At 44.4% G+C, this 22628-nt stretch overlaps 1 protein-coding gene across 1 annotated transcript; it reads right to left on the reverse strand.

Moving 5' to 3' along the window:
* Positions 1–628: 628 nt before the first annotated feature.
* Positions 629–22628, reverse strand: LOC116978433 (NXPE family member 3-like). The gene is made up of 5 exons (XM_033029553.1): positions 22549–22628; positions 10510–11297; positions 5823–5896; positions 3768–3977; positions 629–1214 (listed from the first exon to the last, which is right to left on the reverse strand). The coding sequence occupies exons 2-5, from the start codon at positions 11205–11207 to the stop codon at positions 661–663; spliced, it is 1536 nt and encodes a 511-aa protein (XP_032885444.1). The 5' UTR covers positions 11208–11297; positions 22549–22628; the 3' UTR covers positions 629–660.

The raw sequence follows: 22628 nt of genomic DNA on the forward strand, positions 1-22628 counted from the left end.
CAAGGTTCAATGTTTGCAATGAGTTAGAGGGGAATTAGACAGTACCCTAGCCTACAGAAGGTTCTTCTTGATATCAAAGGAGAAGAAGCTGTTCCTGAGAATGGTGGTGAGCGCTTTCAACCTTCTGTATCATCTGCCTGAGTGAGGATAAGAATGAATGGCTTGGGTGGGAAAGGTCTTAGACCATGTTGACTGCTTCCCCCTCTTCCCCCACACCCCCCTTCCCCCATAAACCCCACCTACCCCCCCCCATACACCCCCCTCCCCCACACCCCCTCTCCCCCACACACACCCCCTATCCCACACACACCCTCCCCGCCCCACACACACGCCCTATCCCACACACCTCTCCCACAGGCCCCCATGTGACTGGGACCCAACAGGTCCCACTAGTCTGGTTTTCCTTTAATTTCCCTCCAAATTAATTTCTTCCACACAAACAAAGATTTAATATCAAAGCTAACATTATTAATGTCAGGTAATAGTTAAGAATTATAACTAATTAAAATAATAGAATCGAATCAAAAGATATAGTGACAAAGATGAATTCAAAACTTAGAAATCAAAATTTTCAAAATATTTAAAATTACATTCAGTTTTAGACAGGTTTAGACTATGATTTGCAATGTAATTGTGGTGATGCATGGTAAGCAGATGTTGTTATCTCTTTTTGGAAGGGCACACATGTGAAAGAAACACATCTATTTCATTCTTTATTATGATTTGCAGAGGGTGTAGGTTATGGGGCAGGTAGTGGGCTATGGTCATTGCCCATGCATCCACAAATGCTACGTTGATGCCGGCAAACATCCTTCTCAACACTAAATCAAGTTGAAAAGGGAACCAGTCACTGGAGTTAAGAAGTACATCTTGTACAAAGGTCCGTACATTTGCAGTCTTTATAACGACCACCGTATCTGGATTCCTGCTGAGCAGCTGTAGAACCGATTTTCGAATATGCTGCAGCCTTCTGATGTACACTTCTGCTGGGAAAGTGGTGAAATGGGCACAGATACCAATGACAATAACTGTGTTTTTCCCTCCTTCAATTTCATTCAGTTTATTTGAAATGTAGAACAGATGCTGGCTTGAAAGGGGGCCGAATTGGATTGGCGGGCCATGAACACAAAATTCCAGCATGATGTTGTTTTGCATGTCCAAGGCACAGTGAGGGCCAGTTATTATTGAATTACCAAGGTCAAACTTTCTAATACCTAAACAGAAAAATACGTAAACACTTAAATTGATAAGTCACAATATTGGTAATGTTAATATTGAAGAAACTGGGATGGGCACTTCAATCCAAACAACATCACACCAAATGGAGCTGTCAATTTACCTGCCACCCAAGGTAAAGGTTGAACAAAGGGAGAGAATGTTCTGTAATGGGCTAAACAATGTCCAACACTTACTGCATCCTCCTTCGTTCTTGAGCGTTTGAAGTACCAAACTAAAAAGTGATGCAACCATCTTTATGTTCCCCATCTAAAACTGCCATTGCACCAGAGGCATCTATATTCCACCTAGGCTCCATAGAGGATGTACTTGGTCAGGCTATTGGGAATTATCCACCTTTAAGTGCTTTAAAACCATAAATACATTCTCTTTGATAAATCATATATGGTCCAAGACATCAACATCTATGTCCCAATTCCTTAGCTTCCACGACCTTCTCCTCAGTAAAAAAAATGATTAGACATTTTCATTTAATACCTACCTCAACTCTTGTGGCACTACACAAAAATGGCTATGCTAATACCTATTGTAATATTTTCTCTCTAGCCTCCTTTTTCCTCTTAATACACCTGTAGAATTTCTTGGATTTGCCTTTATCTTGACTGCCAGATCATGTTCTCTTTTTGCCTTTCTGATTGATTTCAGTATACTCCTGCGCTTCTTATACTCACTGAGGGATTTGCTTGATCCCGACTGCCTATAGCCGATATATATCTCCTCAAATGTCCTTGCATCTCCAACCTTGGCCTTGTCCAGGGACCCCAACAGTCCTACCATCTGAGACAGAGGTTCACATGTACTTCTTCTAACCCAACCTATTACATCTGGTGTTCCCAATATGGGCTCAAATGTACATCAGTGAAAGTAAACGTAGACTTGGCGACTTAACATACTTGTTATACTTGACGAAACGTAGACTTGGCGACTTAACATACTTATTATACTTGACGAAACGTAGACTTATTTTGCTGAATACTCACACTCGGTCCACAGAGATGACAGGATATCCTGATTGCCAACCATTTCAACACCTCTCCCATTCCCACACTGACCTTTCCGTCCTGGGCCTCCTCCATTGCCAGAGTGAGGCCACTCGCAAATTGGAGGAACAGCACCTCATATTTCACTTGGGTACCTTACATCCCAGTGGTATGAATGATGATTTGCTAACTTTAAGTAACTTATACTTATACTTCACTCCACTCCCCTCTCCCCCTGCTTCCTCAACCTAGTAATTTAACCAGTTCCCCAGTCTCCACATTGCTTCCCTCTTGAGATCACACCTTCCCTAGCCAACAATGGGCCTACCAGGGTACCGCCCTGTCTGAGGGCATTTGTGGCCAGCCCTGATCGGTCCTGGTCTTTTCTTGGCTCCAGGTCTTCATAACACCTACCCCTACTCTCAGTCTGAAGAAGGGTCCCCACTCGTTATGTCACTCACCCTTTTCACCAGAGATGCTGCCTGGCCCACTGAGTTACGTCAGCACTTTGTGTCTATCTTCTTCTGCAATTCTACAAGCTGCCCAACTGTTGTCTTCAGAAAAGTCCTCTGCAGTAAGCTGTCTCCTGGCTACCAGTTCTCCCTGTCTGGCTGCAAACTACATACTGTATGCCTGGTGGCTTGCTAGATGCAAATACCACATCTAACGCACACATCTACGGTATTTAAACTGGTGACAGTGAATGAAAGATCAAGTGGTGGTGTGAATCCATCTCAGCTGTCTAGCCTTGGCTAGCCTTGACTTCTTAGCTGTCCAATAAGAGAAAAAGGAGGTTTGTACTGGGGAACCATCTATACCATTGTAAATTAAAAGAAGTTGTAGGTTGAGGATCAAGGATGTGAACTGAAGAATTAGGAACGACATGATTAGGAATTAGAAGGTGAGTGGAACATTACAGATGAGGATACACTATCACCAGGATAATTCCTGGGATGGCGGGGCTGTCATATGATGAGGGAATGGAGCAGCTGGGCATGCACACTCTGGAATTTTGAAGGATGAGAGGAGATCTTATTGAAACATGTAAGATTATTAAGGGTTTGCACACGCAAGAGGCAGGAAACATGTTCCCTTTGTTGGGGGAGTCCTGAACCAAGGGCCACAGTTTAAGAATAAGGGGTAAAGCATTTAGAACGGAGATGAGGAAACACTTGTGAGTCTGTGGAATTCTCTGCCTCAGAAGGTGGTGGAGGCCGGTTCTCTGGATACTTTCAAGAGAAAGCTAGATAGGGCTCTTAAAGATAGTGGAATCAGGGGATATGGGGAGAAGGCAGGAACAGGGTACTGATTGTGGATGATCAGCCATGATCACATTGAATGACGGTACTGACTCGAAGGGCCGAATGGCCTACTCCTGCACCTATTGTCTATCTGACCTTGACTATGCTGCTCCATATAACTCACACAATTGCTGAAATTTTTCGTTTCCTTTCTGATTTAACTATTTTCTTTATTTCAGTTTTGTACTTGGATATAAAAGATAGGCAAATAAGCCAGACAAATCTGTATAGCGTGATATATCACACTAACCTGGAACAAATGCAGTCAAGTATTCAAACCACTGACGCATAGTGGAATCTCCAAACAGATGAACTTTTTTCCTACGAAGGCACTCGGTAACTTTTGCAGGAGTGTTGAAGCGACGAATATTGCAGGTCAGTGGCATCCACTGGTCCTTATAATAAAAGCCAGATGGTGTAGACATTGGTTTTCCCCGGACACATTCGTCAAGAACTGTGGCTGAAAATAAGGGGACAAAGAGAAACATTTTGCCTTTGGGCAATACATTTTTGAGTGGTTAGGTATAATTTCCATGGACAGAATGTACAAAGTAAACTAATTTCAGCAGTACGTGAGCAATGTTGTATCAATTACGTTGGCACCAGCCCAGCTGGATGAATGCTTCCTTTGTTAAGATTCATTAGCCAGAAATGAATTGCTGAAAGCTGGGAGGGTGGCTAATGTTGCACATTATTTGGGAAAGGCTCTAGGACAAATCAGGGAACTGCAGGTCAGCGAGCCAGCTTCCAGTGGTGGGAGAGTTGTTGGAAGGGATTCTAGGGGACAGAATGGGTGAGAATAGTCAGCAAGGCTTTGGTTGTGGGAAATCGTGTCTCATGAATCTGTCAGGTTTTTTTCGATGTCAACAAGCGACTGATGAGGTCAGGGCAGTGAATATTCTCTTTATGGACTTTAGCAAAGCCTTTAACAAGATCCCACATTGGTAAGCTTGTTTGCAAGATCAGATCATATGGATTCCAAGGTAGGCTAGACATTGGATTCAAAATTGGTTTGGAGGACAAAGGGTAGTTGTGGAGGTTGTTTTTCTGATTGAAGGCCTGTGACCAGTTGTGTATGGCTGGGGTCAGTGTGGGTCCACTGCTGTTAGTTAATATTGTTAGTAAATTTATACCCAAATTGCTGATATGGTGGACAGTGAGTAATACTTACACAACAGAGCTCATTTTCTCCATATTCTACTGAATCACAGAGCTATAGAGCATGGACTACTTTGTCCATGTTGATCATTCTGGGATTCTGAGCTAGTCCCATTTGCCCACATTTAGCCTATAACTGTCAAAACCGTTCCTATCAATTTCTATCTTATTAAGTGGCAATTGTATATTTTTCTGTAGCCTTATCTGGCAGCTCATTCCAGCGTGAAAATTATGCCTGAGATCCTTCTTACCCTATGCTCTCTCAAACCTCACAGTAATATTGAAGTACATAACAGATTAGATCAGTTGGGGAGGTGGGCTAAGGACTGGCCAATGGAATTTAACTGTGATAAGTGTGATACATTGCATTTTGGTCTGTCAACCAGGGTTGGACTTGCACAGTAAATAGTACAACCTTGTAAAATGGTGCAGGTGGAGTTACTACAGATAAAGTATATCAAATTTTGAGAGGCAGCAATAAAGTGAACACCCAGTATTTATCCCAACTTAGATGATTCTAAAGTTAGAGAGCATAGGGTAAGAAAGATCTCAGAGGGATATTTTTCACACTGGAATGAACATCCAGAGGAGGTCACAGAATTGCCACTTTAAAATTTCATATCACCAAAGTGATTAGTAGCAGGTTAACCAATAGTGCTTCAAGCCCATACCTTTTCTGTTCAAAATGTTAACACCTTCATGTATTGGTACAGTTGCTGTTGAGATCTGGCTCGGTGAACTCAATGGAAGAGCTGCACTGACTAGATGTATGTTGGGTGATGATCTGCCTCCACTACTGATGGTCCACACCAGGAAAGAGGGTTCAGTCCCAGAAAAATGCAGTTTTATCTTAGATTATATTTTCAACCATCTATTAAAATTATAAAAATACAATTGGCAACCATATCTCCTATAAGAATAAATTGATTGTATTGGTTGAGAAGTGACAGGTGCATAATATTGAATCAATACTAGCCCTGGAAAATAATACATTTTGCTGAATAAATTATAACTTAAATGTTCTTCAAATTCAAGAAAGAATATTTTGTTTGTAAGGTCTGCATATTTATAGCGAGGAACTGCTATTATTATTTTCTCCAATACACTAGACTATAATTTTTTTAGACATGATTGAAAATGATCTTACTTGGTTGAGGTGACGGCTCTACGATTATATAACCCATGGCACAGGGTAATATGGGCATCTCGGCGTTGACTTTACTGCAAATGTTAATACCATTCATTAAGTCACTGTGTCAATATAAAATGCATACAGTCCAAGAAAGTCATCAAATAATCTACATCCAACCTAGCCCAACGCAATTAACGTAGCTTCCACAATTTTAGCTTCAAATGTCATCTTCTGAATAGAATGGAACCTGTAATTTAACAAATCCATCTAAATACAAATTGATCTACGTTAAATTACATTTCTACTGGTAACAATTGATTTTCTTAAAATATCAGACTCTGTAACTAACAACTAAAACCTCAGGTTAGAGGATAATCAGAGATTATTCACAATTCAAGCAAAACTTGTTTTCTAGAACAAGGTCTGAAGCCTGGCAGGTCACAGCTGTTCATGCACATGTCGGTGACAAAACTTCTCATATCTAGTCATTGTTCCAGTAACTCATTTACATTTTTATGGTCTGCTAAGAGAAAAGTCTATTTCTATTTCCTCATCCAGGGCCTTCATAATTTAATCCACCTCACATAAATCACCCCTCAGTCTCCTGTTCCATGGAAACAACTGAATTTGATTAAATTTTTGAAGAAGCAACTATGAAGGTTAATGAGGGCAGGGTTGTAGATGTAGACTATATAGACTTTATCAAGGCCTTTGTAGCAGGTTAACCAATGGTCGTCTGCTCTGGAAGAGTAGACCGCTCGGGATCCAGGGAGAGATAGCTAACTGGAAACAAAATTGGCTTCATGGTAGGAAGAAGATGGTGGTAGAAGGTTGCTTTTGGGACTGGTGGTCTGTGAATAGTGGTGTGCCTCAGGGATCAGTATGGGGTCCATCGCTGTTTGTCATCTGCTTGAGATTTGGATGTGAATGCACAAGGCATGATAAGCGAGTTTGCAAATTATACTAAAATAGGTAGTTTCATAAACAATGAAGATGATTATCAAGAACTATGGCAGGGTGTTGATCAGCTGAGCAAATGTGCCCAGGACTTGCTAATGAGGTTTAATGTAGTTAAGTATGCGCAGCTGTATGTCTCTATTGTAGCCACATGGGTAGCAACTAAACTTCTACAAAGCAAGTTATTGTGAGACAATTGTTGTAAATAATCATTCCTGAACAGAGGGTAGTCACAAGCGATGGTGAATGCTGGAATTTGGAACAAAATTATAAACTGCTGGAAGAACTCAGCAGGTCAAGCAGCATCTGTGGAGCCAAAGGGATAGTCGTCTCAGATTGAAACTGATGCAGTGTCTCAAACGTGAAACATAGACTGGACATTATTTTCCATTTGATTACTTCACTCATGCTCAGCTCATGGTCTATAAAGTTTAACGAGAAGACCAAAATAATTAACAACAATTTAACTGGAAGAATATTGAGAATCAGGAACTGTTGCAAAAGGCCATCGATGGTGATTAAACTATGTGGGACAGACTGTAATCAGATCTTCATGATAGAAGGAAAAGCAGAAGCAAGTAACAGTCTATCTTCTCATCATTCTCACAGGGTTTCCAGGCTCAGAGGCAAAATGAAGTGAAAACATAACAGTGACCATTTAGTTGTATTAAGGCAAGAAAATCCGATAGTAACGAAGGCATCAAACTCAGGAAAAAGGGCTTTATCACTATGGCAATAAGGAATAACTAGATGTACAGGTTAAAATGATGAAATAGCAATGTAGGAAGACTTAGTTATTCTCCCATGTGAGAATATTGTCGGGAGTAATCAAATCCAAGCTCCAATTTCCAATTGTCTCATTTGGGATTTGAGGACCCCCAGCCTTCTAGAAGATTGATGTGAAAACATCAAAGAAACATCAAGTACACCAGGAGTGATATTACTCGAAGACAACTGACACAGAAGGCGAACCATGACATCTTAAATCAGAGAAGATTACAACCCATTGAAATAATCCCAATCAGTTCATTTTACATCTGGAATCCAAGTCCAAGTGTTGTTTCAATTATTGGGCAACAAGATAGGAAAAGCTATATCAGTAAATTAGGTGATTAAGAGTTGCAAAGCTCTTGTTGAATGATTTAGTTAAATGCCTGTAAATTTAGAAACATAGAACATAGAAAAATAGGTGCAGGAGTAGGCCATTCGGTCCTTCGAGCCAGCACCACCATTTAATATGATCATGGTTGATCATCCCCCTATCCCTTGAATCCTTTAGCCCTAAGAGCTTGATCTAACTATCTTTATAGCAGTTTAACTCATTTAAAACTGATATGAATATTAATAAAGATTGAGTTGTGTCAGTGCCTTCTTTGTCACCACATCAATGGAGCCCCCACATTGCAGAGGTTTCAGTCAGTCAGCATCCTTGGATGGGCATGTCAAGTGATCATCTCATCATTACAACGCAGATGTCTTAACAACAAAAAGGAGTTGCAGAGAACTTGTTAGTTAGGGTAAGCTGAATGAGTCAACGTAAACTCTGCAAGTCAGCGTCAAGCAGTGCTCAGTATACGTTCCCTGCTTTGACAGAGGGATCAGACAACAAAGTTAATAAAGTAAGGCTGTGATCAGTATAAACCTATCCCTGCAAAGACTAGATTTGCTGCATTCCAACTGGATGTCTGTTGGTAATAAGGTGCAACATTGTGGCGAGAAAGACTATGAAATGTTTTAGAGCAAAGGTGTGGCCTTGTTTGGACATTGCTCTCCATGTGAACACATCGGATAGATCCATGGCTTGTGTGCCACTGTGGGGCAAATGCAGGCTGCATATTAATTTCTGTAAGAAGGAACCAGTTCCATATGGATAGGCTTACTTAACTTTGTGCTGGAAAATAAAATACCTCCTTATAATACTTCAAGGAGTGGACCAAGGTAGTGGGGGTTCAACTGAGGAACCATTTAGAAAATTAAAAACAAATTACAAGATGGTTGTGCAAGGTAAAAAATGTGTAATAAGACCAATGTTATCAGGATGGATCAGAACCCCTGCATGTAAAAAGTACCCTCCAAATAGTGAGTAGAGAAAAACGATAAACAGACAAAATAAAAATACATTTTACCTGAACCCATGAAGCATTCATTATAATATCATCACATTGGTAGCATAAATAAATAAGTATCATTTAAATATAAAGACTATTGGTTATAAGAAGAGGTTGGACAAACCTGGATTGTTTTCTCTGGAATGTCAGAAGCTGACGGGCTACCTGAGAGAATTATGTCGCGGCGGGAGATTGCAACCTTCACGTGGTCCACCCTGTTTCAACGAATGCAATCAACCCGGCGTGCACAAACAGATCAAACAGAACAAGTTGTCTTACAACTTTAGGCTGTGCACGCCATACGCAAGAAAAAGATAGAATTATGTTAATTTACGAGAGATAACGATAGGCCAGATTATTAGAATCTTTTTTCCAGGGTTAGATACTTGTCCGACTTAAATTCCATCTGTCAGTCCCTAGCCCAAGCTAATACAGATCCTGTTGTAATCTTAGATAACCTTCTTCACTTCACTATACCAAAAATGTTGGTCTCATCCATAATCTTAGTAACCATGCCACCTACACGTTCAGTCAAATCATATAGTTGAGAAACAACAGATCCCTGTGGCATACCGCTGGTCACAGGCCGCTAATTTGATCAACAACTCTCCACTATCACTCTCTGACTTCTACACCAAGCCAATTTTGTATTCAATTTTGCTAGCTCACCCTGGATCCTATGTGATCTACCCTGATATACCCTGCAGTCAATGTCTACTAACCTGCCCTTGTCAATCCTCTGCCACCTCTTGAAAAAACTCAATCAAATTTAGGAGATGCGATTTCCCATGCATAAAGCCATGCTGGCTATCCATAAATCAGTCCTTGCCTTTCCGAATGCTGGTGGATCCAATCTCTCAGAATTCCCTTCAGTATCTTTCCCACCACTGATGTTGGGCTCTCCAGGCTATAATTCCCTAGCCTATCCTCTTCTTAAATAAAGGCACAACTTTAGCCACCCTTCTGTCTTCCGATACCTTACCTATGGTTAACGATTAATTAAATATCTCTGCCCGAACCCCTGCAATTTATTTCCTCCCATAGCACAATGTTCTAGGATACACTCGGTCAGGCTCATGGAATTTATCCACCTTTATGTGTTTTAAGGCAGCCTTAATAATAAGCAACTGACCTACCAACCAGCGTGTACTTGGAATACGAGATGAAACTGGACGACCTAAATTTTTATTAATGTTAATAAATACTATAAATCAATAAGATGTGGCGTCAGCTAATACACAGACCACTTATGGTCGAACCCTCATCAGTAGGTACGAGGGCTGGCACGTGACGTCATATGCTAGAGGGAGTGTCCTGCTACTTAAGGTTATCTCACCTCATGACCTTAGCAGTCAACAGGTAGCTGAGCCCGAGAGAACAACCTCGCTCAGCTACAGCAGCAATGAATATTATGTTAGCGGGCCAATGTAACACCTGAATAAACTATCGTTTGAACCTGCCTGACGTCTGGCCTTATTCACCACGTTTGGTGCCGCTACAAAGAACTCCATAAATAAAGAACCAAAATGAATTGTAACTTAAAAGCAAAAAGCTGCAGATGCTAGATATAAGAAATAAAAACAGAAAACACTAAATGGAAATATCAAAATATAAAAGATAAAATGTAGGTGGAATACCTTTGTAAAAACAGCCTCTCTTCTCCAATTAAATTATCTGTCAAATATCCACCTCGAACTTGATTGATTCGTGTAGAACACGGAAGATTTTCTGGTTTGTAACAGAACCAAGGCTCTCCTGTCCTGAGATCAGTAAAGTTACATAGTGGTTTAGTTGGAGTTAAAAACAGATTGCAAACAGTAGTCTTTGAAATTGCTCCAGCCTTGAAAGTGCTTTTCATATAAACTCGACCTGATCGTTCTTCACGCAGCCGTTTTAGTACTTTGATCCCTTCACTGGGATGAACGAGGGAAACTGACACTTGGACCTTTCCCGGCCAGGATAAAGTAAAATTAATGTAATAATATCCATTTTGGTTATCTATAACTGTCCCTGCTGAACCAGCCTTTAACTTTGGGGTGTGAATCCGCGCTTGCAGATAGTCGCCTCCATATTGTTTTGGATTTCCGTCAAAGTCAAACATTCGCAGCATCACCTGCAATTGATCTCCAACGTGGAAAGTCTTCTCAGGATTTAAAATGATAAAGCAAGTATGCAATGGGTCGCTGCTTTTCCTAAAGGGCACACTGGGATCGGGAGGCATTGGCCATTCAATCATTTTCATCAGTACTGTCCCCTCTGTTCTTTCTTCAAGGGTGAAACTATGAGTCTGATAGCCATACTGCATCAGCTTGTGGATCCATTCAGTCTTCGCCATTTTTACTTCCTGCAGTAGTGTGGAATGATTCTTCGGAGCTGGGTATCTGATCCACACTGACTTTGCTCCGGAAATTGAAAATTGCGCAAACTATGGAAAACAGCAAATTCAATGAATTTTTTTTTCAAATTATTTTACAGCATTTATAATCATCAAGACTGAAAAATTCAGATTTTAGTTTCAATCACAGAATTTTTGCGTGATTAGAATATTATTATTCAAGATTCAAGAGTGTTTTCTTGTCATATGTATTAGAACGGAACAATGACATTCTTACTGGCAGCAGCAGCACAACAGGTTTGCAACACAGTACTCAATAGATTAAATCATAAACAAACAAAAGAAGATAGACAATAGACAATAGGCGCAGGAGTAGGCCATTCGGCCCTTCCAGTTAGCAGCGCCATTCAATGTGACCATGGCTAATCATCCACAATCAGTACCCTGTTCCTGCCTTCTCACCATATCCCTTAATTTTACTATCCCTAAGAGCTCTATCTAACTCTCTCTTGAAAGCATCCGGAGAACCAGCCTCCACCGCCTCTGAGGCCGAGAATTCCACACACTAACAACTCTCTGTGTGAAAATGTTTTTTCTCATCTCCGTTCTAAATGGCTTACCACTTATTCTTAAACTATGGCCCCTGGTTCTGGATTCCCCCAACATTGGGAACATGTTTCCTGCCTCTAATATGTCCAAACCCATATTATCTTATATGTTTCAATAAGATAGCCTCTCATCCTTCTAAATTCCAGAGTGTACAAGCCCAGCCGCTGCAATCTATCAACATCCTGCCATCCCGGGAAATAACCTTGTAAACCTACGCTACACTCCCTCAATAGCAAGAATGTCCTTCCTCAAGTTTGGAGACCAAAACAGCACACAATACTCCAGGTCTGGTCTCACACAGGCCCTGTACAACTGCAGAAGGACCTCTTTGCTCCTAAACTCGACTCCTCTTGTTATAAAGGCCAACATACCATTCGTTTTCTTCTCTGCCTCCTGTACCTGCATGCTTACTTCCAGTGAGTGATGAACAAGGAGCCCCAGATCCCGTTGTACTTCCCCTTTTCCAACTTAACACCATTTAGATAATAATCTGCCTCCCTGTTTTTGCCACCAAAGTGGATAACCTCACATTTATCCACATTAAACTGCATCTGCCATGCATCTGCCCACTCACCCAACCTGTCCAAGTCACCCTGCATCCTCATAGCATCCTCCTCACAGTTCACACTGCCACCCAGCTTTGTGTCATCTGCAAATTTGCTAATGTTATTTTCAATCCCTTCATTAATATACATTGTAAATAGCTGTGGTCCCAACACCGAACTTTGCGGTACCCCACTAGTCACTGCCTGCCATTCTGAAAGGTACCCGTAAAAGATGGCGCCTGCCTGTGGCGACATTTTGCCAGCAGCTCAACACAAGAGAATTATTTATAGCTTCACTCAATTCACCTGGATCAGAGAAACGGCATAAATCATTGCCGTAACGGACAAGCTGCTTGTGCATTTGAAGGCACTAGCGATATTGCAATAACACGCAGCTGTGGGAGACCCCGACTGTAAACAACCCTCGATCGCTGGAGAACACCCGACTCTACTGAGGATCACAGGCACCGTACGTGGAAACAGCGGGTAGACCTCCGGAGCTGACGGGCAGGATCTCCCAGGAGCAACCAAGCTGGAGCTGCCAACTGTGAGGGAATCCCTGATCGCAACGGAGCTGGAGCTGCTGCTGTCTGGAAGGGAATCCCCATTCCAGTGCAGTTTCACAGAAACAGCAGGTACAGTAAGCACAGTACCTGGACACAACGGAGAGGCCTCCATTGTGCAGTGATGTCACAAAACTTTCCTTCGGCAGGGCTGCAGTTCTGCCACTGGCCGTGTGCGCGACTTTGGTGCCTTTGAGGGGGGGGGGGGGTGGATTTAAAATGCCTTTTTCTCCCACCTGTCGGAGGCGGACTTCCTCGGGCTGCTGGCTGATGAAGAAAAATCGATCAGACTTGCTTTCCCGTTTTGTTTGTTTTGTTAATCGCGAGTCGATTTAATGATTTGATTAAAATAAAAAGTGACTTCTAACGCCCTCAGCGCATACAACGTGACGGATTGCATGAACGGGACAAAACTCCAGGTAAGTCGTCTATTTTACATATAAACTTGCTTCTTGGGATGGCTTTAATCAAATTTTACATTGCGAAAATTTGATTTGGGCCCCATACAAACCGGCAGTGTTTTTCATGCTGATTTGGGGTTCAAATTCACCGCAAATGCAACGTTCCAATAGATCGCATTCCAGAAAAACCCACTCGCAAGATGATTTAAATGGTCTTTTTTTTGGACAATCATGTCATAAGAGCATCTAAATCTTCTATATTTTGTGTTATTGTCTAGCCATAGTCAATATTTTTATACTAAATATCAGTTTTAGTCACATGTATTTTTCAAAAAAATTCAAATGTTGATTATATTGAGTGGATGTTTCTAGATTAATTTATGGGAATTAAACATCAAATTCCTTTGATCTGGCATATGAATTCATGACCGTGAGATTTAAAAATCATGTTATATTGTGAATTCTTGTGTGAATGGTATTAGTTTGTTATTTGGATACTTAGGCTATATAAAAAAATTATCCTTTTCTAAAGAAATGGAATCTACAGGACATTCTTAATGGGACAATGAATGGCGGCGCTGACTCGACGGGCCGAATGGTCTCCTCCTGCACCTATTTTTTTTTAATGTTTCTATGTTTCTATGAAAAGTAGTGGGCAGAAAGGCATGTCATGTGTGGTTTGAAGAGCACAAACTTGTAGTTTACAATGCCAAAATTGAAAAGTTGAGGAAAAACAAGGTGTACAGAGTTGCTTATTGGTTACAATCTGAGGAGTATAATGATGCTACTGATTATGATATGCCAATGTACCAGCTAGCAACTGATCTCCATAAAGACTTGGTCTATTGCTAGAAATTGTAATTTATTTACCTATCTGTTACGGACTTACAGCATATAATACAATAATATTAAAGTTCTGATCTTGAGAATTTCACATTTTTGAATTTTCAAGGCAGTCTGGGTGTTTATTACTATTTCCGTCACAACGGTCAATTTTATAATTAGCTACAATTAGGTAATTAACTAATTATATGCTTTAATTTCAGATCATCCAAGTAAGATGTTTTATATTTGTTTCAGAATGCTTCAATCTATAATAACTGAAAATTTCATTCAGTTCTCTTAATTTTTAAGAAAGTTATGGGCTTTTGACTGTCCTCGATCACAGCTTTTGCGTTGTCAATGCAAAATCAATAGGGAACAAGATGCTAATTTCCAAGTATGAAAATGGCCATCACTTTTTTAATACTGAAGATATGAAAGTGAATTAGGTGTCAAATTAAACTTATTTTTATGCTTTATCTGATGGGATAAATTGGAGACTTGATTTTTTAAATTGCAACATTTTGTAACATTGCTAATTTGTGTCTGTAAACGTGGCCAACGGGCAGGACTTCAGGTCAGAATGAAGCGCAGGGGACTTCGGCCCCCTCTCCCTACTATCCTACTGGCCAATATACAGTCCCTTGAAAATAAAGCGGAGGAATTAAGGGCAAGACTGCTTTATCAAAGAGAGCTGAGGGAATGCTCTGTGTTCTGTTTCACAGAGACATGGTTCACCCCCAGCTCCCCAGACTCAGCAGTCCAGCCTGAAGGGTTCTCCATCCATCGCTTGGACCGTACCCTGGCATCTGGGAAAGGGAGAGGGGGGGGCGTCTGCCTCATGGTCAACTCAGCGTGGTGCTCAGACGTGGCCATTCTATCCAACTCCTGCTCTCCACACCTGGAACATCTGGCGGTGAAGTGTCGTCCCTTCTACCTACCGAGGGAATTCACCTCCATCATCCTGACCGCGGTCTACATCCTACCCCAGGCAGATGTTCATCTGGCACTGGGGGAGCTGCACGCCGTGGTCGACACACACCAGACGGCTTACCCCGAGGCATTTACCACCATAGCTGGGGACTTCAACAAAGCCAACCTTAAGAAATCACTCCCTACCTTTCACCAACATGTCTCCTGCAGCACCAGAGGATCAAACACCCTCGACCACTGCTACACCACCATCAAAGACGCCTATCGCTCTATCCCTCGCCCTCATTTCGGTAAGTCCGACCATACTGCGGTGCTGCTTCTTCCTGCCTACAGGCAGCAATTGAAGAGCGCACCACCAGAAGTGAGGACAGCAGACTGGGCAATGTTCAGGGGCTCGGCAATAAATACGCCACAGTCGTTACAGACTTCATAAAGAAATGTGTGGAGCACTGCGTCCCAACAAAAACCTTCCGAGTGTTTCCTAACCAGTAGCCTTGGATGAACCATGAGATTCGCACTCTTCTGAAGTCCAGATCCCGGGCATTCAGGTCTGGAGATACAGATGACTACAAGAAGTCCAGATACGACCTTGGTAAGGCCATCAAAAAGGCCAAAAGGGACTTCTGCTCCAGGCTGGAGGATGAGACAGATGTTCGGCAACTGTGGCAGGGCTTGAATGCCATCACTTCCTACAAGGCGAAATCAGGAGGCAGCTCAATTGTCAGCAAAGCATCACTCCCTGACGAGCTCAATGCGTTTTACGCACGCTTTGATAGGGAGAACACTGATGTGCCTTCCCGAGCCCCCATTCGCCATGATGGTATTTCAGTCACAGTCACAGAGGCCGACGTCAGAAGATCCTTCAGGGAAGTGAACTCTTGGAAAGCGCCTGGCCCTGATGGTATACCGGGTCGTGTTCTAAAAACCTGTGCGGACCAACTGGCTGGCGTTTTTACAGACATTTTCAACCTCTCACTTCTGAGGTCTGAGGTCCCCACCTGCTTTAAAAGAGCATTAATTATACCAGTGCCCAAGAAGAGCAAGTGACATATCTCAATGACTATCGACCAGTGGTACTAAAGTCTGTGGTGATAAAGTGCTTTGAGAGGTTGATTATGGCACATATCAACTCCTACCTCGCCAAGAACCGCGACCCACTGCACTTCGCTTACCGCCACAACAGATCAACGGTGAATGTGATCTCACTGGCTCTCCACTCCTCTCTGGACCACTTGATCCAAGCTGGTTATCAAGCTCTCAGATCTGGGTCTCTGCGCATCCCTCTGCAATTGGATCCTCGACTTCCTCATCCACTGACCACAGTCTGTCCTTATTGGTGGAAATGTGTCATCCTCGATAAGAATCAGCACTGGAGCACCTCAAGGCTGCGTGCTCAGCCCCCTGCTGTACTCACTCTATACTCATGACTGCGTAGCCGGACATAGTGCGAACTCCATCATCAAGTTCGCTGACGACATCACTGTTGTGGGACGAATCACTGATGGGGACGAGTCAGAGTATAGAAGTGAGATTGACCGATTCACCAAATGGTGCCAGCACAATAACCTGGCTCTCAACACCAGCAAAACCAAGGAACTGATTGTGGACTTTGGAAGGGGTAGAATAGGGACCCACAATCCCGTTTATAGCATGGTGGACAAGAACTTCAAATTCCTGGGCGTGCATGGTCCCAGCACACTGGTGCAAATATGAAGAAAGCAAATCAGCGCCTCTACTTCCTGAGAAGATTACGGAGAGTCTGTATGTCAAAGAGGATTCTCTCGAACTTCTACAGGTGCACAGTAGAGAGCATGCTGACCGGTTGCATCGTGGTTTGGTTCGGCAACTTGAACGTCCAGGAGCGGAAACGAATGCAGAAAGTTGTAAACACTGCCAAGTCCATCATTGGCTCTGACCTCCCCACTGTCGAAGGGATCTATCGCAGTCGCTGCCTCAAAAAGGCTGCCAACATCATCAAGGACCCACACCATCCTGGCCACACACTAATTTCTCCGCTGCCATCAGGTAGAAGGTACAGGAGCCTGAAATCTGCAACATCCAGGTTCAGGAACAGCTTCTTCTCCACAGCCATCAGGCTATTAAACTCGCCACCAAACGAACTATAACAGCCTATTGCACTATATCTTTTTATTTATGTGTATATATGGTCTCTGCTATATAGAAACACCGAACTGTTCTGTATTTATGCTTACAATATTCTGTTATGCTGCAGCAAGCAATAATTTCATTGTCCTATCTGGGACACATGACAATAAACTCTCTTGACTTGACTTGACTACTCTTTGTTTCCTGTCTGCCAACCAATTTTCTATCCATGTCAGCACCCTACCCCCAATGTGCTCTAATTTTGCCCACTAATCTCCTATGTGGGACGTTATCAAATGCTTTCTGAAAGTCCAGGTACACTACATCCACCGGTTCTCCCTTGTCAATTGTCAGGGTTACATCCTCATCTTATATGACACTGTGTCGCCAGACTTGAGTGCCCAAGATCTGGTCCTCAGATTGCAGACCTCCTGATTCATCCAAGGCTTCTGGTTGGGGAACACTCTGTTGATTTTCAACAGAACACACTCTTCCACACAATAACTAATGAATTCAGTAAAAACCGTGGCATATTTGTCCAGGTCCACTGCGAAGTCATTGAACATCGCCCATTCTACTGACACCAATTTATCCTGGAGTCGTTCCACTGCTTCCATTGAACAGCTCTGTGCAGCCCTCACCGCAGGCTCTGTCTGCAGTCGCTGTCTATACATAGGAAGAAGTGTCTCAGCTAGGTGACCGTATTTCCCGAAGTGAGGGCAAGGCATGGAGCTGTAGGCATTTTTGATGGTGGAATAGTAGTGGTCAGGGGTGTTTGATCCTCTGATGCTGCAGGCCATGTGTTGGTAAAGTTTGGGAATGATTTCTTCAAGGTGGTCTTCTTGAGGTTCCCGGCTTTCAAAGGAAAGGCATCATGGTACACTGTCTGGTATTTAGTTTTGTTTAGTTTAGTTTAGTTTAGAGATACAGCGCGGAAACAGGCCCTTCAGCCCACCGGGTCTGTGCCGACCAGCGATACCCGCACATTAACACTATCCTACACACACTTGGAACAATTTTTACATTTAGAAAGCAAATTAACCTACAAACCTGTTCGTCTTTGGAGTGAGGGAGGATCTCGGTGAAAACCCACGCAGATCACAGGGAGAATGTACAAACTCCGTACAGACAGCATCCGTAGTCAGGATCGAACCCAGAACTCCGGCGCTGCATTCGCTGTAAGGCAGCAACTCTACCACTGCACCACCGTGACCACAGTGTTCATCACCTCTCATGCTAGAGGGATGTCTGCCTGGGGTCACGATAATGCAGGTGAATTCCCTCAGCAGGTAGAAGAGATAGCACTTCACCGCCAGGTGTTCCAGGTGCGGAGAGCAGGAGTTGGACAGGGCTGCTACATCTGAGTACCACAGCGAGTTGACCAAGAGGCAGACGCCACTGCCTCTCCCTTTCCCCGATACCCCTGTTCCGTCCGTGCGAAGAATGGAGAAACCTTTGGCTGAAGGGCCGCGTCTGAGGAGCTGGGGGTGAGCCACGCCTCTGTGAAACAGAGCACACAGCATAAAGAAGACTTGCTCTTAAGTCCTCGGCTTTATTTTCTAGAGACAGTAACCAGTAGAATGGTAGGGAGGGAGTGGTCGTTGTCCCCTGTGTTTCATTCTCACTTGCAGGCCACAACGTTGACTACATTTCCAGACACAGTGGGGGCATTCCCAGGCATTGTACCTTTGATCCTCTGTGAGCTGGGGAAATTCCCTGCAATTGGGCAATCACTTAGTCGGTGGCTCCGTTGCCATTGGCATTGACCAGCAGCTTGTCAGTTACAGTACTGATTTGTGCTTTTTCATTGAAGCTAATACGTTCAGAACTGTTGTATTTGAACATTTACTGTTGTGCTGCTGGCAAAATGTTGCCACAGAACGAGGCCATTAAAAAAACTGCAGCAAAGCAGTCCCATGATCTTTAAAATCAGGAAATAAAATTAGTTGATAAAAAATACTTGCAATTAAATCGGAGCAGTGTGACTTTTTCCAGCTAGTGCCTGAAGCTAACCAAAAGAGCAGAAATCCATTTGATTCTCAAATTGTGTTCTTCAGTTAAACGAGGGGATATAAATTAGGAATCATGATCCCACCTGATGACTGTTCAATGTCTCCTGTTGGATTAGTCTGTGTGCTATAGTGGGAGAACAGATTTGGGCTTCACTACAATGCTCCACTACAGGTCAGATGAACTGCTATTTCCCACTGTCAAGACTAAGCAAAGAAGAATACTTGGTTAAGGCATGGAATGCATACACGATGGCAGCTGAATATATATCTATAATGGTTACTAGACCAAGTGCAGACCCGTTGGGTCTGTTCCCCAGTGCCACACACACTAACCACCCACACACACACACTAAGGGGGGGGGGGAGGGGGGTGAAGGGGGTTTAGGGGAGGGAGGGAGGGTGGGGGAGGGGGAGAGGAAGGGGAGAGAGAGAGAGGGGGGTGGAGAGGGAAGGGGAGGGGGTAGAGATTGGGGGGTGGGGTTGGTGGGGGGGGGGGGGCACGGCATCACAGGGGTGGACTGGTTCCCGAACGCAATACTCCACCGCTCACCCATAAGTCCATATATTCGCCACTCCCTAGAGAGGGAGGGGAGCAGAGAGGGAGGGGGGTCAGAGAGGGAGTGGGGGGCAGAGAGGGAGGCCCCCTTCCCCCCCTCTCCTCCTCCTTCTCCTCCTCCTCCCTCTCCTCTCCACCCTCTCTGGGACGGGGTAGAGACAGCACCTACCCAGGTCGTAGAGCCGGCCTTCCCACCAGGCGCCGGGCCCGAGCTAGGCTGCGGCAGGCGTGGACCAGAGCGAGGCCCGATCTGAGGACGGTGAAAAGCAACGGGGGGAACCAGCCGATCGTGGCTTCCGCAAGGGGAAGCGCACCCACCATCATGACAGAGCGGGGCCGGGCCCGTGGGGGGGGGGGGGGCAGACGATCTGGCCACCCCGGAGAAGAGGTCGTCCCCTGTGACGGTTAGAGAGGGGAGGGGAGGAGGGGAGGAGGTGAGGAGAGGGGAGGGGAGGAGAGGGGGTGGGGGCCGGGAGAGAGACAGAAGCGACTTAACTCTCTGGAAACCTGCGGGTGAGTGAGCGGTCAGGGAGGGGAGGGGAGGGGAGGGGCGTGGCTTGACGAGCTGCGCTGGCAGTGAGGAAAAGCTTCTTCAGCGCCGCTGACCTCACGATCTGCAGAACAAAGATCCTATAACGGAGCACAACTGTAGGATCTTTGCTGCAGAACGTTCTCGATCTTTCTGCACATTTTGAAGATGGGTGGGTGGGCAAATGTACCTTGTGGAAAACAGCGCATGCGCGTTGATAGCAGCTGCATTCATCCACAGCCGGGGGGGGAGGGGCTAGGATGCAGGTGGGCCTCGATTGGTGGGCATGTGGGCATTGTGACGTCAGCAGATGGCAAGCGCCGCTTATTTTTTTTAAAGTGAGTTTTGTGAATAATTTTATTAAAAATTTGGGGAAATAATTGACCAAATTAAGAGGAGTGGATTTCTGAAATCATGTTAAATCCCAACCGAAATATGTAAAAATCGCCGTGTTTTTGCATCTGATTTTCGAGGAGATATTTTGCGGTGTCACACAAACTACCCACCCACACACACACGCTAACTACGCCCCATGATATTATATTACTATCATTAACTAGACTAAGTGGGACCCATTGGGTCCCAGCATCACACAGGAGGGCTGGACACCAACGCAATATTCCACCTCTCCACCAATTCCAATACTGCTCGCCATTGGGGGGGGCTGTCTATTGCGCTAGTATGGGTGTTGCGGGCTGAAGGTACTGGTTTCCAGGGGGCTAGTATAGACATTGTGGGCCGTATGGATGCTTGGGCAGGCATCCAACTGTTGCAACGATTTTAAAAGCCAAGCCAAGGCAAACAATTGGGCTGCAGACACCCGACAACCAAAATTCATTTTGTGAACACAAACTTGTTAAAAAAAAGGCGAGGCAAACAATTGGGCTGCAGACACCCGACAACCAAAATTTAGAGAGGGCGGAGAGAGAGAGAGAGAGAGAGAGAGAGAGAGAGAGAGAGAGAGAGAGAGAGAGGGGGAGAGGGAGAGAGGGGGAGAGAGAGAGAGAGGGGGGAAGAGAGAGAGTGGGGGAGAGAGAGAGAGGGGGAGAGAGAGAGAGAGAGAGAGGGAGAGAGAGAGAGAGGAGTGGGGCAGGGCGGCAGGTCATGGGGATCCGAGCGAGCCAGAGCGATCTGAGGACCAAAGATCCTATAGCGAGTATAGGCTCTTTGTTGAGGACTGCCAAAAGCGGTGGAGGACCGGCTGATTGTGGCTTCCACCAGCATTATAGAGGATCGGTCCATGGACACGGAGAGGAGGTTGTCTCCTGTGATGGGTAGAGAGGAGAGGGGAGAGAGGGGGGGAGAGAGGGAGGGAGGAGAGGGGAGGAGGTGAAAAGAGGAGGGGGGGGAGCCGGGCGAGTGAGTGGGCTGCAGCCTGACTCTCTGGAAACCTGCGGCTGAGTGAGCGAGTGGGCCGAATAACCTCAATTGGTCCCTTGATCGCGCTGTCGGAATTTAAGGAATTGCTGGAAGCGGCTGACATGCGTGATGCCGGCGAGCGGCAGGAGAGAGGTTTTCAGACGGAGAGCACTGCCAGAGGTGAGCGGTGGCTTGCAGAAGGAGCTGAGGTAGCAGCCGCTCGCAGCACCTGAGCTACTTCTCCCCCCGGCCACAATGCGGTGACTCCACCAGCTCTAGAGGCTAGTGGAGTCAAGGGATATGGGGAGAAGGCAGGCGCGGGTTATTGATAGGGGACGATCAGCCATGATCACAATGAATGGCTGTGCTGGCTCGAAGGGCCGAATGGCCTCCTCCTGCACCTATTTTCTATGTTTCTATGTTTATTACTAATTCCGTCACAACGGTCAATTTTGACTGTCCTCGATCACAGCTTTTGTGTTAAGTTAATGGAAAAATAATAGGGAACAAGATGCTAATTTCCGAGTATGAAAATGGCCATGACTTTTTTAATACTGAAGATGTGAAAGTGAATTAGGTGTCAAATTAAACTTCTTTTTAGGCTTTATCTGATGGGATAAATTGGAGACTTGATTTTTAAAATCTCAAAATGTTGTAATATTGCTACAATATCAAGCTGAAAAATGCAAAAGCTCCGTACCAATGGGAGGGGGACACACCCCCTCACCCCCCTCCTCCCTCTCCCCCTCCCCCTCCTCCCTTCGGTCGTTACGCTCCCTCGGGCTTGGTCTCTCGAAATATCTCACTCCCAACTCTCACCCAATGTTGCACACTTATCTACTCATTTTACATAGTTATCAATTTAATGCGTGGTGGCATGAGGATTAGTTTTATCTTTTTACGCACCTTTATATGCCGCAAGTTTAGAAACACCAATGCCAGTGCCAGCAACGCCAGAATCAGGAATCGTCTGACATGAGTGGGTT

Source organism: Amblyraja radiata, chromosome 11 (genome assembly GCF_010909765.2).
Source record: "Amblyraja radiata isolate CabotCenter1 chromosome 11, sAmbRad1.1.pri, whole genome shotgun sequence".
NCBI classification, from domain to species: Eukaryota; Metazoa; Chordata; class Chondrichthyes; order Rajiformes; family Rajidae; genus Amblyraja; species Amblyraja radiata.